The sequence below is a fragment of the Lingula anatina genome, chromosome 6 (assembly GCF_051362555.1).
Source record: "Lingula anatina isolate TDL-2025a chromosome 6, LinAna3.0, whole genome shotgun sequence".
NCBI classification, from domain to species: Eukaryota; Metazoa; Brachiopoda; class Lingulata; order Lingulida; family Lingulidae; genus Lingula; species Lingula anatina.
Genome location: NC_141772.1, coordinates 14,293,026 through 14,309,517, shown reverse-complemented (window position 1 = coordinate 14,309,517; position 16,492 = coordinate 14,293,026). Strand labels below are relative to the sequence as shown.

General features: G+C 38.6%; 3 protein-coding genes across 4 annotated transcripts in view; 2 read left to right on the top strand and 1 right to left on the bottom strand.

Moving 5' to 3' along the window:
- The first annotated feature begins 966 nt into the window (after nucleotides 1–966).
- On the top strand, nucleotides 967–4,815 carry LOC106150989 (UDP-glucuronosyltransferase 2B1-like). Its single transcript, XM_013524048.2, has one exon. The coding sequence runs from the start codon at nucleotides 2,392–2,394 to the stop codon at nucleotides 3,961–3,963; it is 1,572 nt and encodes a 523-aa protein (XP_013379502.2). The 5' UTR covers nucleotides 967–2,391; the 3' UTR covers nucleotides 3,964–4,815.
- Nucleotides 4,816–8,629: 3,814 nt separating this feature from the next.
- LOC106150998 (UDP-glucuronosyltransferase 2B1-like) lies at nucleotides 8,630–13,532 on the top strand. The gene has a single exon (XM_013524058.2). It carries the CDS (start codon nucleotides 9,437–9,439, stop codon nucleotides 11,009–11,011), a length of 1,575 nt encoding a protein of 524 aa, XP_013379512.2. The 5' UTR covers nucleotides 8,630–9,436; the 3' UTR covers nucleotides 11,012–13,532.
- LOC106151009 (putative receptor-type tyrosine-protein phosphatase mosPTP-1) overlaps nucleotides 12,061–16,492 on the bottom strand; it is a 27,892-nt gene continuing 23,460 nt past the window's right edge. For both annotated transcript variants that reach the window (XM_087015701.1, XM_087015702.1), the window contains one exon: nucleotides 12,061–16,329. In XM_087015701.1, coding sequence (XP_086871827.1) covers nucleotides 16,138–16,329 — 192 coding nt within the window. In that variant the 3' untranslated portion in view covers nucleotides 12,061–16,137. The remainder of the gene's footprint in view (nucleotides 16,330–16,492) is intronic.

Sequence of the window (16,492 nt, the reverse complement as noted above, 5' to 3'; positions counted from 1 at the left end):
GAGCATGTTGCAATGAAGGAAACTAGTGTTTTGAATAAATGCAAGTAAAGCAACTTTTTTTTTAATCAAAAGTGACACTGGTATTTTTCAAGCACCGTCGAATAAAGTTGGGTTTAGTATAAAGTGTGTCGTTCTACGTAAAGAAAAAAGTAAACAATATATGAATATTTTATGAGTTGATCTTAGTTTCAAAATACATCAGCAAACTTATTCCAGAGTTTATGCATCTCAAAATATCTAAAACAAACAATAAGAAAAATGGTGCAGTGGTCTGTTCAGGTCTCAGTATTGTTTCTACTTTATGTTCCCAATTGCAATAGCGCCGCGGGATTGGAGACCGTCCAGAAACCCCTCCTGTCGCCGGGTAAGTCTCGAGGAGAACCTGTGGACATAAGGTGTAGTGCTCAAAGAAACCTTTGAGCGACGAGCATCAATACCAGCAGTAATTGGGAAACCGAGATTCTTCTCCATAATGGTGGTTTTGTTTCTGAGCACCTGTGCCAGCAGAGGCATTTTTGGACGCCCGCGCGGGTCTTCTCTCAGGCAGGTATTGACTAGAGCTTCAATTCCGAGGACTGCTTTAAGGGGGCTTATCGACCATCGTGCACCCGAAGCTGTACACGTCGCTCGCCTGGGTAGAATCGACTCCTTCGCGCACCTCTGGAGCAAAGCTGCCTAAAAGTGCCTTGTAGGCCGCTTGGGATAGTGGGTCTCGCTGACGGTGAATGGTGTACGGGTTGACGCTGTCTATCTTTCTGGTGCGACTAAAGTTGCAGATATAAGGCTCCATCATTTCATGATCGTCACTGATGGACTGCAAACAAATGTGACGTCCATTGAGGTAGTTGTGTACAAAGCCCATCTGGTGCATTTTGGCCAGCTTTTCTGCGATGCGTGTAATGAGACGCATGAAGTGATATATCTTCACCTCCAACTCTGATGAATTCAGTAACCATGCCGACCGTATGGTACTGCTTATATGGAACTACCCAGCGTCGCTGAATACAACATAGCGTACGTTTAAATTCAGTTGGAAAGTTCTTCAGATCATTGACATCAAACAGACCTTCATATTTTGGGGAAACACCAGCGTCTCCAAGAACCTGGGCAAAACGCAGCCAATTAGCGATGGTATCGAAAGAATATACCGAACGGAAAAACTTGACAACGATAGGTGTTGCGACATCTCCGCGCCACTCTTCGGCGATGTGGCCACTGTTTCCAGCAGCCGGCAGACCAAGACTTGTGATGCCCCTAAGATTTCTACGGAACACTATCCAAGGGGCGTAGAAAACACGGGGGAACTTGGGAAGTTTCACCTTGAAGCTGCAAGGTTTTTGAATGCCGCTGTCGACATGTCTGATCTGATCTTCCAGTTCCTGAGACACACAAGACCACACTAAAATGAATAAATAATAATATTCAAACAACCGCCAAAAACACCTATTTATTATTAATACAGAGGACCGGCCATGGATTTACCCACGAAGACATTTTTTTCTAGATGGCAACATACAGGTAAATACTTCTAATATACAGGTAGTTCGGATTACCTTGTGTCTCCTAGTATATGGGACGAATGTCACCTGTGCAAAGTAATGGGAAGCGGACCACGGTTCCTAACGGATTCGCATTCCTGTTACACCGCCACTGTCGATATAAAAGCAAGGGGCCACGGAGACCTTGAATGCGTGCGATGTCCAAGATTTCATGAGGCCAACGCCTGCCTCCCATTGACGCCGCACGATAGGGATCAATACGGGAAGAATATGGACCTTGGGCATTTTATGTCCAAGGGTCGCATTACAAATGTAACTGAGCATACGTGCACTGTAAGGGTATCCCATTTCAAATATAATATCGACTTGAGAGAGGCACATTTTATCAGACACGTGTTGTTATGACCCCATACCGTCTTAAATGTCAGGCGACCTATAACCTATGCTTTATTTGCACTTCTCATACATGTACCATGAATAGGTCTACGTTGGCCTAAATTAAGCTCTTAGATAATAGCGCTTTATCGAGCTCCATTCAAACAGAGCTATATAGGACACAGTGTGGGCAGTGGTCAGTGCAATTTAGGCATATCTTAGACGTTTCCACTCTATATAGGGGCCTTCCTGCGAGTGCGACTCTGTTAAATTTAGGATCCATACAGTTCACGAAGTCAACTATGCCAGTTAGGCCGAAGGGCTATGTCTGTTAAGGAGATTATCAAGTTCAGAAAACAACCAACTGGCTTATACGATAGCGGAGTGTCGCGTCGATATCAAGCAAACCGGTTACAGGTCGAGATCACTGAGGTACAGCTTGAACGGCTAGGTGGCTTGCGTGACTCTGAGAAACGCACCTGGGTTCCATCCCATCTACGTTAACAACGTGAGCAAGATGAGGATCACAACGACAGCCTTGTGGTGTGTGGCCGTGCTTGTTGTATCTACACAGGTGGAGGACATTTCAAGTTCCAAGATATTACTGATCCCGTATATTCATCAGCAAACCTCTCGCCTCATGAACGTGGTGAAGATTGGTCAAATGCTGTCGGAGCACAACCACGACGTTGCCATGTTGCTTCCCTCCAACTGCTTCCCCAAGAACGTCCCAGAAAAAATACGTACAATTACTTTCAAACTAGATACATTGCCTTTTGAGATTTCGGAGGAGACGTTTCTGCACGAGATGCGGAAAGATCCATTCGTATTTATGTCAAGTTGGATAGAATATAGCAAAGACTTACTTGACTCGCTTTTTAATGATAGTGGTGTTATTATGAAAATGGTCAACGAAGAGTTCGACTTGGTTTTCATGGATATACTTTCACCACAGGGGCTCATAGTGAGGGATTATTTGGGCATTCCTGGGGTAGGATATTCGAATTTAGGATTTGGCGATGATTGGTACTATTTTTCTCCCCTCAACCCTTCGTACGTACCGTCAACAACTGGAAAATCCTCGGATAGGATGGATTTTTGGGAGAGATTAATCAATACACTGTCTATTTTTGGCACACATTATGTCCTTGGTAAAATGATAGAACCTTTCAGTGAGGCCAAACTCAAATACAATCTTAACACTTCATTGTCTATATTGGAAGCTCCAACAAGATTATCACTTGTCATAGTGAATGTTGATTTTGTATTTGACTACCCCCGTCCAGTCATGCCTTGGGTCAAACCAGTTTCCGGACTGCTCTTCCATCCTGCCAAGCCTCTTCCAGAAGATTTGGAACGGTTCGTGCAGTCATCGGGAGAGCACGGTATCATCATCATGAGCTTCGGGACAATGATAGCAGGGCTTAGCTCTGAAACTATGGCAATGATAGCCCGAGTTTTCGCACGTCTTCCTCAGAAGGTGATATTGAGAAACTCAAAATTCAATGTGCAAAGACTCGGGAATAATACAAAGATGCTATCATGGATACCACAAAATGATCTTTTGGGGCATGACAAAACTCGCCTTTTTATCACCCACTGTGGCGTCAGCAGCTCCCATGAGGCATTATTCCACGGCGTTCCTGTGATTGCAGTGCCCCTGTTTTTTGACCAGTTTAGTCACGCAAAGAAGTTGGTGCAACGCATTGGGATGGGTGAAGAACTGGACTTTTATAATCTCACCGAACAAGCGTTTGGCGCCACGATTAAATCAGTCTTGACTAACCCCTCATATTATGAAAATGCAAAACGTGCTTCGGCTCTTGTTCGTGATCAACCGATGAACGGCAAAGATACGATGAGGTTTTGGATCGAGTATGTAATCAGGAACAAAGAGGCAATGCATTTTCATTCACAAGCTATGGAGAGATTAAACTGGTTTCAGTATTTATTGCTCGATGTAATAGGTTTCATCATCATAATAACGTTTTGTGTTCTAATTGTAATTTGGATTCTTTCTAAAGTTTTGTACTCCCTTGTTCCAAAAATGTATCGTAGAAAACCTGATGTAAAGACAAAGGGGGAATGATAGACAATATTTTAGGGTATTTAGGGTAAAATAGGTGCATGAGAAATTTTGTAAATATAAAGAATAAATGTACTGGCAATTACATGACTTAAGTATATTTTAGTTTGCACGAACATTCAAACCTCTCAAGGCATTGAATTTATTTATAGTATATAATGTTTTTGAGTCTCAATGAATGTCCATTTCAATGATATTTAAATTCCTGAAATATGAAAATGCTGCTCGCCATTTATTTCATTTGGTAAAAAATGATGTATGGCTAAATTTTGACTGATTGAATAATTTTAATGTAAATACTGGGCTTGATAATTTTAGAAGAGCAATTTTATCTATTCGAAGATTTTCAGTCACTGTATTAGAAGCAACTGCCATATTTGATTGGTGGCCATATTAGAATTTTCAGACCTGTCCTTACATCCGAAAAAACTCACTAAACAATTTTTTTCAACTATACCCAGTTCTATGATAAAAGCCCCTTTTACAGATTTTATCCAGACGGGAGATGGAAAGAAGGTTCAAATAAACAATCTAGCATTAAATTTCCAAAGTATTTAATGCTTTGATACTCTATGAAATGTTCGAAATCAAAACAACACAAGTTTTGAAACGGATTTATAAGAAAGACTTTATTGTAAAACAAATGTCAATCTCACAGCTTGGTGATTTTAATTACAAGATATCCGACATTGACTTAAAATTATCAAATCATGCAATCTTTACCAAAAGGAAAGAACCCAAGAAAATGACTTCATTAAAAAAGTCAGTGGCATAGTTACAAACCGTTGCCAATGTAGCGAAGTATCACTAAAGAAAGTAAAAAAAAAAAAAAAAAAAAAAAAACAAAGAAACAAATACATACTTTACTAGCCGACTCAAATAGCTTTTTACAATATGTTACAAAAAGTAGACTGCACTTTTGATATATACTAACCCCAATAGTCCAACTAACCTTAACTTGTACCATTCATATGGGACCCCTGACTTCCATTTTTAGGACTAACATTCCTGTGCCAGGAATGCTAAGTCCGGGCTCCCATATGATTAGAACAGGTTTAGTTAGGCGGCTAAGCTAAAAAATTGTGCAAAAGTTGATAAAAGCATGAAACTTTCCACGATGAATGACCATTGGGTGTTTGTCAATTTTGGATCGGGGGGCAACTCCAAAATTCACAAGTACCCGGATGAGCCGCTTTCTTAAAATATGCTGACTCAGCATTTTATGTACATCCAGAATTCACGTAAACGAGCACTACCGGCGTTAATTATGATAACATGAATAAATTTGAGAAACGTACACTAACTGTAAACATCTATTACAACAATGATGACGTCATGATGACGTCACTGGGAGATATTGCACAATACAAAATGACAAATATCCACTCACTCGCATGTGCCAAATAGTCGAACCCTGCAATGATATTTCCTGTAAATGTTCATTACAGAAATGCATCCTTGAGTGCTAGATAGGTTGAGTTGGCTTGGTTTCTACTTCCGAGACTTTGAGCATTTTCAATATGGCCGTCAATTTTTAGAGAAAATAGAAAAACAACCAAGAGTTGACAGATATAATTTATTTGTGGCTATTTTGAACACATTTCCCGTCATAAGAACACAGTAGGATAAATGACTGCATACTAGCATGTTTCTGTTATTGAAAAATCAAAATGGCCGCCAACGCATACAGCAGCGGATGAAGTATAGTAGTATAGTCAGTCTATAACGTGTATTATTAGTCTAATTAAAACTTTTTATGCCTTCGATTTTTCTGTTCATTTAGATTTTTAATTAGCCATGATCCTTACCTATCATTATCAGCTAGTTTGACACTCAAAAATAAAAGGAATGAAATGAAAAAAAGAAAGAATAATTTTCAAAGGAGGGGGGTATAAATAAAAATATTTGAAAAATAGTATAAAAATATTTCAAAAATCAATTACCGACTTATTTTGGCAATTTCCTTTTGGTGGGAGTCTGAACTGCTAGAACACGTTTTAATGCAAAATAAACATTCAGTAGTCAGTTGTTACCATCTCAACCATGTGAATAAATTTTGCTCTTGCAGGGTTAGACATTAGCATATTTCACTCAGTTGCGAATGAACGCATCCTAACCACTGGGTCTCCCGCTGACGATCTTCCACTAATGAGGCCCTTGAACAAATATTCAAATTGCCTTCTCTTTTTGCTCGGATCAATAACTATCTCCCGCTGACGATCTTCTGCTGACGAAGTCCCTAAAACAAATATGAAAATTACCTTCTCGTCTCGCTCGGATCGCTACCGATATTCCGCTGACGATATGAAAATTGCCTCTTCATCTCGTTTGGATCGCCAAAGTCTAAATGACATTTGCTACGGACGCCGTACAATGAACTCGTACACGTTTTCCGTGGGATTTTTTATGACATCGTAAGTGGCTACGGGCAACGGCAATTACCTCTACAGTACATGCTTGTGCCGTGTTTTGTCGCTAAAGCCTATAGGTCCCAACTACGTTTTGGACGCACGGTATTTAGGTTCCTTGCGTCCTGCTAGGACGTAGCTAGATCGCACGTAGCGGCTGTTGATCATGTCGAAAAGTTTCTACGTGCTGTTTGCGTCCTCCAAAAGTCGCAAGATGGACGTGCTCCTCACGCACGTTTTGCACATTTTTTTTGGCCGTAGACCACACGTAGCAGCCCGTACGTTCGGTTGGGACCTAGGCTTTATATGAGCTTAAGCCTGGGTCCCAACTCCACGCACGATTTTCAGGACGTACGGTATTTTAGGTTCCTCTCGTCTGGCTGGGCCGTAGCTAGATCGCAGGGAAGAAATCAAGTAACTGGTGATTGTAATTAGTGCGCAAGAAGAAAGTGCGTGGACAGTACCTGAGAAGCTCAGCCTCCGCGTGTCAGAAGTATCTTTGCGCCCGACGGGCTTTAGCACGTGTCCCGCATCGTGCACTACGTACGTAATGCGTACAAGGAGTACAGGCAACGCAAGGGCAACGCAAGTAGACGTAGGGCAGCCTTGGTTGTTGCTCGTCCTTTGCACGGGAATCTTACGTGTTGAGATGTTTTGGGGGAGGTATAAAAACAGGTGCATGTTTGAGAAGGTCTTTATATCCGCAGCAGTGTTCAAAGATGGTGAGCCCAATCAAACTTTGCTTGTCCCCGATCCCCCTCTCCACTCTTGCTCTTTGCTGTCTTTTTAGGCATTTTTACAACTTGACATCAATTTTTTGGTCGTAGACCAGACGTAGAAGCCCGTATGTTGGATTGGAACCCAGACTAAAGGATATGTTATTGTAGGGAAAATTCGCTTTGTCGGGTGAAAGTGATCATACCGAGTCCGTTCAGTCTCAGTGCAGTTGCAGCACGCCTTCCGTGTGGCTTTTCTTGGGGATAGACACGATGTCGGGACATATTCCTAGGATTTTTAGCACCCATGTGGTCAGAATAAAGAAGCACAACTTCAAATTTGTGAATTTGGTGGCTATTTTGCTATTTCTATTAAAGTGACATGCAGATTATGGGAAAGAAAACCCTAAGAAACACCATCTCTGTATTTGTTAACATGCAAATAGACTTTAAAATGAAGAATCTTCACGCACTGTATATAGTTTGATGTAAATTGCTATGAATACTTATCTAAATTTGCGTAAAAATTGGCAGCCATTTTGGGTAACGAAAAGTGCCAATGTCCCAGAAGTTAGTAAAGCCAAGCTAAGTTGACTTTTCTGACCAAAAAAGGGGCATTTCTTTTTCAAACAATTACAGAAAACAACATAGTATTGTTCAACTATGGGACCAATTAGGTTGGTAACCTGACTACTTGGAGGGCTTAAGCCCTCACCACACATAAGTTGAATATTAAACAAGCAGATAATGGTAGTGTAGGATAAAAGCTAACGAAAAATCACGATGAACGGAAAAATCAAAGAAGAAGATGCCGTTAATTAGACTGATGATACTAGAAATATGCTGATTTTGCCAATTTACTTTACCCTCTGCCTCTACCCTCTTTTTTGGCGGACATTTTGTTTTTTTTTTATCAGTAACAACGACGTGCTAGGATGTAGTCTTGTGCCCTACTGTGTTCTACCGACATGAAACACATTCACAACAGCCACAAATAAAGTACATCCGTCGACTTCTGGTTGTTTTTCTGTTTTTCCTCAAAAATTGACGGCCATATTGAAAATGCTCAATGTCTCTGAAGTTGCAATCAAGCTAATTTTACCTTTCTAACCCTAAAGGATGCATTTCTGTAATAAAAATTACGGAAAAAACATTACAGAGTTCGACTATTGTTCCTGTAGGAGAAAGTGGATATTTGTCATTCTAAATTGTGCAATATCACCCAGTGACGTCATCGTGACGTCATCATTGCTCTCATAGATGTGCACAGTGAGCGTACGTTTTTTAAAATCTATTTATCGTATCATAATTAGTACTGTTAGTGCTCGTTTTGATGAAATCTGAATGTACATAAAATGCTGAGTCAGCATATTTAAGAAAGCGTCTCATCCGGGTACTTGTGAATTTTGGAGTTGCCCCCCGATCCAAAATTGACAAACACCTAAGGGTCATTCATCGTGGAAAGTTTCATGCTTTTATCAACTTTTGCACAATTCTGGATATAATTTGGACTTAACCGCCTGACTAGTTATAGGGTTAGTTGGAGTGCTGGGGTTAGTATATTGGATAAATGTCACCTGTACAAAGTAATGGGAAGCGGACAACGGTACTTAGCGGACTTGCGTTCCTGTTACACCGCCACTGTAGATATAATCGAAGACGCCACGGAGGCCGTGAATGCGTGCGATGTCCAAGATTTCTTGAGGCCTGCCTCCCATTGATGCCACACAAAAAGGGATTAATACGGGAAGTATACAGGCAGAGTATGAGCAATGCAGCAAATAGCATGACTATTGTAATTGAGTATTTTAAATACATCTCAGTTAGAGAGGCACGTTTTATCAGACGCGTGTTGTTATGACCCCATACCGTCTTAAATTTCAGACAACCTATATAACCTATGCTTTACTTGCACTTCTCATACATGTACCATGAATAGGTCTTCGTTGGCCTAAATAAAGCTCTTTTAGATAATCGCGCTTTGTCCAGCTCCATTCAAACAGATCTATATAGGACATAGCGTGGGCTGTGGTCAGTGCAATTTAGGCATATCTTAGACGTTTCCACTCTATATAGGGGCCTTCCTGCGTGTGCGACTCTGTTAAATTTAGGATCCATACGGTTCACGAAGTCAACTATGCCAGTTAGGCCGAAGGGCTATGTCTGTTAAGGAAATTATCAAGTTCAGAGAACAACCAACTGGCTTATACGATAGCGGAGTGTCGCGTCGCTATCAAGCAAACCGGTTACACGCCGAGATCACTGAGGTACAGCATTAACGGCTAGGTGGCTTGCGTGACTCTAAGAAACGCACCTAGGTTCCATCCCATCTACGTTAACAACGTGAGCAAGATGAGGATCGCAACGACAGCCTTGTGGTGTGTGGCCGTGCTTGTTGTATCTACACAGGTGGAGGACATTTCAAGTTCCAAGATATTACTGATCCCATATATTCATCAGCAAACCTCTCGCCTCATGAACATGGTGAAGATTGGTCAAATGCTGTCGGAGCACAACCACGACGTTGCCATGTTGCTTCCCTCCAACTGCGTCCCCAAGAACGTCCCAGAAAAAGTACGTACAATTACTTTCAAACTAGATACCTTTCCTTTTGAGATTTCGGAGGAGACGTTTCTGCACGAAATGCGGAAAGATCCATTCGTGTTTATGTCTGGTTGGATAGAATACAGCAGAGACTTACTTGACTCGCTTTTTAATGATAGTGGTGTGATGCTGAAAATGGTCAGCGAAGAGTTCGACCTGGTTTTCATGGATGTAATTTCACCACAGGGGCTCATAGTGAGGGATTATTTGGACATTCCTGGGGTAGGGTACTCGAATTTAGGATTTGGCAATGATAGGTATTTTTCTTCTCCCCTCAACCCTTCGTACGTACCATCACCCACTGGAAAGTTCTCGGATAGGATGGATTTTTGGGAGAGATTAACGAATGCATTGTCTATTTTAGGTGCACGTTATGTCACAGGTAAAATGAGGGTACCTTTCAGTGAGGCCAAACTCAAATACAATCTTAATACGTCGTTGTCTTTATGGGAAGCCCAAACAAGATTATCACTTGTCATAGTGAATGTTGATTTTGTATTTGACTACCCCCGTCCAGTCATGCCTTGGGTCAAGCCGGTTTCCGGACTGCTCTTCCATCCTGCCAAGCCTCTTCCAGAAGAATTGGAAAGGTTCGTGCAGTCATCGGGAGAGCACGGTATCATTATCATGAGCTTCGGGACAATGATAGCAGGGTTTAGCTCTGAAACGATGGCAATGATAGCACGAGTTTTCGCGCGTCTTCCTCAGAAAGTGATATTAAGAAACGCAAAATCCAATGTCCAAGGACTCGGGAATAATACAAAGGTGCTACCATGGATACCGCAAAATGATCTTTTGGGGCATGAAAAAGCTCGACTTTTCATCACCCATTGTGGCGTCAGCAGTTCCCACGAGGCGTTATTTCACGGCGTTCCTGTGATTGCAGTGCCCCTGTTTTTTGACCAGTTTAGTCACGCAAAAAAGTTGGTGCAACGCATTGGGATGGGTGAAGAACTGGACTTTTATAATCTCACCGAACAAGCGTTTGAAGCCAAGATTAAATCAGTCTTAACTAACCCCTCATATTATGAAAGTGCGAAACGTGCTTCTGCTCTTGTTCGTGATCAACCGATGAACGGCAAAGAAATGATGAGGTTTTGGATCGAGTATGTAATCAGGAACAAAGGGACAATGCATTTTCATTCACAAGCTATGGAGAGATTAAACTGGTTTCAGTATTTATTGCTCGATGTAATGGGTTTCATCATCATTACAGCGTTTTGTGTTCTAATTGTAATTTGGATTATTTGTAAATTTGTTTTGTGCTCCCTTGTTCCAAAAATTTATCGTAGAAAACCTGATGTAAAGACAAAGGGGGAATGATAGACCATGCATGTTTTAGGGTTATTAGGGTAAAAGGGTGCATGAGAAAATTAGTAAATATAAAGAATGAATTTAGGGGAAATTACATAACTTTAGTATATATATATATATATTAAGGTCCTCAAGAACATTCAAAACCTCTCAAGGTCATATAATATGTGATGCACTGAATTTGTTAATAATATATAATATTTTCGAGCCTCAATTCATTTCCGTTTCAATGATATTTAATTTTTTGACATATGAAAATGCAGCTCACCATTTATTTCATTTGGTAAAAATAATGTTTGGGCTTAAATTTGACTGAATAATTTTAATGTTAATACAGGGCTTGATAATTTTAGAACAGCAGGATTTCAGGATTTTAAGTCACTGTATTAGAAGGGGGGCGTCTCGAAGGTTCATTGGTCCGAAAAATGGTACCATTTTCATCGATTTTTTAATCAAGGGTTCATTGGTCTGAAGGTTCTATAGTGAACATTCGGACCAATGAACCTTCGGACTGTTGAACCTTCGGACTATCGCTACGGCCCCATTAGAAGCAACTGTCTGCCAGGCAGCCATATTTAATTTGGTGACCATATTAGAATTTTGAGACCTGTCCTTACATCCAAAAATACTCAACATACAATATTCTTCAAATTTGCCCAATTCTATGACTAGAAAAGCACTCAGAGAGCGCAGACCTCCGCCAAGGCAGCAAAGTCTCCATCCAATGCCGTTTCACCCCAATTTTCAATATTTTTTGTTATTGATTGACTGTTGATCTGGATCACCACCAAAAACTAATCATCTGTTCCTTGGCCCACTTCTGACAGTTCCTGAAAATTTCATCCAAATCGGTCCATAACTTTTTGAGTGATGATAGACAAACAGACAGACAATCAGGGGTGAAAACATAACTTCCTTGGCAGAGGTAATAAAAGCCCCTCTTACAGATCTTTTCTAGACAGATGGTGGAAAGAAGGTTCGCATAAACAATCTGGCATTAAATTTTCAAAGCTATTTGTACTCTGAAATGCTATCAAATGTTCAAAATCAAAACAACACAAGTTTTAAAATTGATTTATTAGAAAGACTTTTATTTTTTTAAAAAAATGTCACTCTCACAAGTTGGTGATTATTATTTACCACAGACATCCAATACTGACTTTAAATTATCAAGTCATGCAATCTTTACCAGAAGGAAAGAACCAAAGAAAATGACTACATGTTGAAAAGTCAGTGGAATAGTAACAAACTATTGCTGTGGTAGCAAATATCACTGAAGAAAGTGAATGAAAAACAGAAATACCAACACATATTCAGTACTTAAGCCTTTTACAATATATCACGTTACAAAAAGTAGACTGCTCTTTTGATAAATTAACTTTTTAAACGTTTCTGCTGTGGCAACAGCTTTTTCTGGTATGCATAGTGAAATACAATACACATAATTTAGACCTTTCAATGATGATTGGAAATGGAATTTATTTTTATAAAGCATACTAAAGTTTTAAAATGTGACAGTCAAGGATGTTTTCCAACCACTTTATATATATATATATATATATATATATATATATATATATATATATATATATATATTTGAAAGTTAAACTTTTCACCTCAGCAAATGTTAAGCTAAGTTAAAAAAATTGATGTGTTATCCCCAAATCCCAGCATTTTTGTTCCAAGTCTGTTTTACACAGGACCACTTCAAATCAGATATATCCTACTGGCATCGTTAACCGACAAACTTACACTTAGTCAAAGTGAATCTGAATGCTTATTGATGGAAAGTAGGACACTCTTCGGTCCAAAGTCAACAAATGTAAACAGATCCATCTGCTTCGATCCATCATGGAGTAACTACATAACCATGTGATTTGGTCTAAATTACAGAATGCCATTAACACGGGACTCAATAACACAAATTTAGGGTATCAAACACAAGTTTCCCTGCATAAATGGCATGGCATAATATATAACACTTTTTATAGGGAAGCTCTTCTGAATAGCATGCACCATGATGTAGCAAAATGATAAGCAATACAGAAATTGGTGTTGTATTCACACGTTTATCTGAGTGATATGAGTAACATAGTTGAAAGACTACTTCAGTCAGGTTTCATCTACGAAACTCCTACTTTATAATTATCTATAGCTTTTAATCATCACACACATATATATTATAAAACATTTTAAAGTCATAATATTTCACTAGCTAACTGAATTTTTAATCACATATATATTATATAAAGTTATTATGGAGTGTATTTAATTTCTCTTTCCAGATATCCCCCATAAACAAATATTTGACCCCACTTTGTTTCATGATCTCTGGCAAATCTAAATGCACTGAGGTTCATAAAATAATATGTATAAAATTGTAAGTATACAGTTAAGGTAAAATATTTACAAAACACATCTGATTCAGTTTTCTGGATACACATCATCATACTTGTAATATACAATTTGCAGTAGAGGAGAAGCAAAAGGTTAATTTGGCGACTTGTGACAACATTTCTGGCACGTTATATATATAAAAAAAATTAATTGACAGTCTTAACAAAAATGCTGTTGTCACCTTTCCTGGAATTTTAATGAGGATCATCTCAGATAGACTGAAACTAGGCTTTTGGCACTGCATGTCATTGCACATACAACCAGAAATCACGTGAACTTAAAAGCAATAAAGGCGAAACTTTTTCTGACCTCATTCTCCTACAAATCATGTTCAGTCTAGCTTGATCTTACGCAAAATTCAAAATCCTGTACTATCTTGGATGACCCCCATACAATTCTCAGTACTATCCATCTTGATACATTACTTTGAAAACATGCCTATCAGAAAATATACAAATATATGATATAATAGAAAATGAAATATATTATTCTGTTCTAGTGCATGGAGGGGGAGAATTTTTTCGTCAATCAACATTATTTTAATTATTTCATGCCATTGTGAAAATAAAACATTAGCCTCCAATACAAATGCTGCTAACCTTTCAACTTACTCTTACTGAAACTTGTCAGGTCAAATAACAGGACAGTTTAAGTCGAATCTTTTCTTATAGCCAAATGCTGACAAGTTATGCTCATCAACTTTCTCTCTCTCTCTCTCTCTCTCTCTCTCTCTCTCTATATATATATATATATAGATAGATAGACTGATAGATAGATAGACAAGGCAAGTTCCAGTAAAAATAAGTTGAAAGGATATTTGCATTTGATGAAATTGTAGAACCATAATGTCTAATGTTGTTAACAAGTTTGATTAATATTCCTGGTGTAGAAACATTCTATTCATGGCACATAAATATAACAGTACAAAATAATATGTATATGGGTTAAACTTTACAAAGCTTTAGGTTACAAAATATAATCCACTAAAACCACCACTGATAACAGAGTCAACACTTAAGCAAATTGTTTCACTGGACTTGTATATAGTTACATTGAAGAATATTCCTGATGAAACCCCCAACAGGATTAAAAGATATTCTATGAATATTCTTTAACAGACTCAGCACATGACTTGTATATGGACTTACATGTTACGCGTAGTGGATGGCTCAGGCATTTGGTTATGGGTAAGAAATATAGTAACTGTTCAAATTTTTTGGGGGGAAGAGGTTCAATGGAGAAAAAAGTGAAAGAGATGTTGCGAAATTAGTCAGAAATGTGAACTCTTATTATTATACAAAACCAAGTAAAATATTTTTTCTGTACAGTCCACAGGGTAAAATATATAAATTTGAGATCAGAAATGTATTATCTAAAAGCCATCTCCAACTACTTTCAAACCAAGGCTCTATTAAAGAAAACAGATATATAGGAATGTCTTTAGAAAAGTATAAAATAAGAAGGATGGAGGTACTATAGATTGTGCCCATTGTTACATCATTTCTTGTCCTTTCCAGGACTTCTCATCATATTCTATTCACTCAAAACAAGAAAATAGGCCTAATTTACAACATCTGTTGGAAAGGGCAAGTGAGGAACCCCTTTTCAGACTTATTTTTAGTTTATAATAGTCTTCATTATCATGTGAATGCACCTTTATATGAGAATAATTTAAGTAAGGGAAGAAACAAGATATATGATACCTTTGTTGTATCATTTTTTATACACTAATCTTAAAAAAAACTACTTTTAAATGAAAGCAGACTTGATTTTCGATGATGCACACTATAAAATGAAACAAACATTTTATACCAATAGAGATTTTGAAATTAAATGCGAAAAAAAGTTTAATCAATTGCACTTCACCTTTTGGATTGAAGCATTTTTAATTTTCATGATAGCACTGTGATTGGTTCAAATGAACCATGTGACCAACAAGTTGGGGAAAAAATGACATTTGTGATTGGTTTGTATGGGTCATGTGGTCAAAGAGCTACCACAGGCTCATATGCCATTCCCGCAGACGTCATGTAATACTATCATGTCCAAGACAACTTGCTTCTACTCCATTCCATTTCGATTCAAATGTGTCTATCTATCAAATATGGCCACCAGAGAAAAAGAATGAGGGCAAAGTGGGAAGCATTTACCAATGTGAATTTGAGAGCTCCTTCACTTCTTTAGAAAACCGTTAACACAGCAATGGGAAAATACAGATACTTATATGCATGTGTAAATATGCTACAATAACACTATAAACTATTCAAAAATTATATTCTTTTTACTGTAAGCTGTCCATTGCCTGGCAGTTTATTCCCTTGCTGCGGTTCCAGCTTTTGAAGCAACATTCAGCAAACTAAATGACAACTCTTTTTTTAGTCCTGCAGTTATGAAAGCTCCATAAAGAAAATGCTCCTTCATGTCCTGCTGTTTAAAGCACCTTTACCCTTAACAACTTCTGGATCAAACATCACCCAAAACTTTTAAAGCAGTTCTTGTAGTTAAAAGCGACTGCAAAGATTGCACCTATGTGCATCTTGGCCACAGTAAAACACACCACCAGCCCTTATTGCGATATGTACTTTCTCCCAAACTAAACCTAACAATATCCCTACCTCTTTTGAGGAATATGAAGAACAGACACTTGCTATGCTGTCCTTTCTACTGCCTTTCAAATTCCTGTTGATATTTTAAGGAATTTTCATTCATGTTCTATTCCCACTATTCTTTCTGACAACCTAAACAGTGGTGGTCGTCTGCTCTTCATTCCTCTTCAGGCTCAGTCCATGTGCCCAAGTGGACAAGGGCTGACCATTGTTGCCATGGTTAAGACTTTCGCTTGATCCAATCCGTCCTTTAATGTCCATTAAAATGTCAGGCTGGGACTCCACAATGCTGCCCATTACTTTGTACAGAAAGTGGTAGTCATCCTAGAATTTATGGCTTACAATTAGGATTTTTAGAAACAGATTTTGCACAATTTCAAATAATAATAATAATAATAATAATAATAATAATAATAACTGTTTATTTAATTCTAATTCACTACCAAATTTGGTCACATATCTATGTTACTTTTTTGCTTCCTGCAAA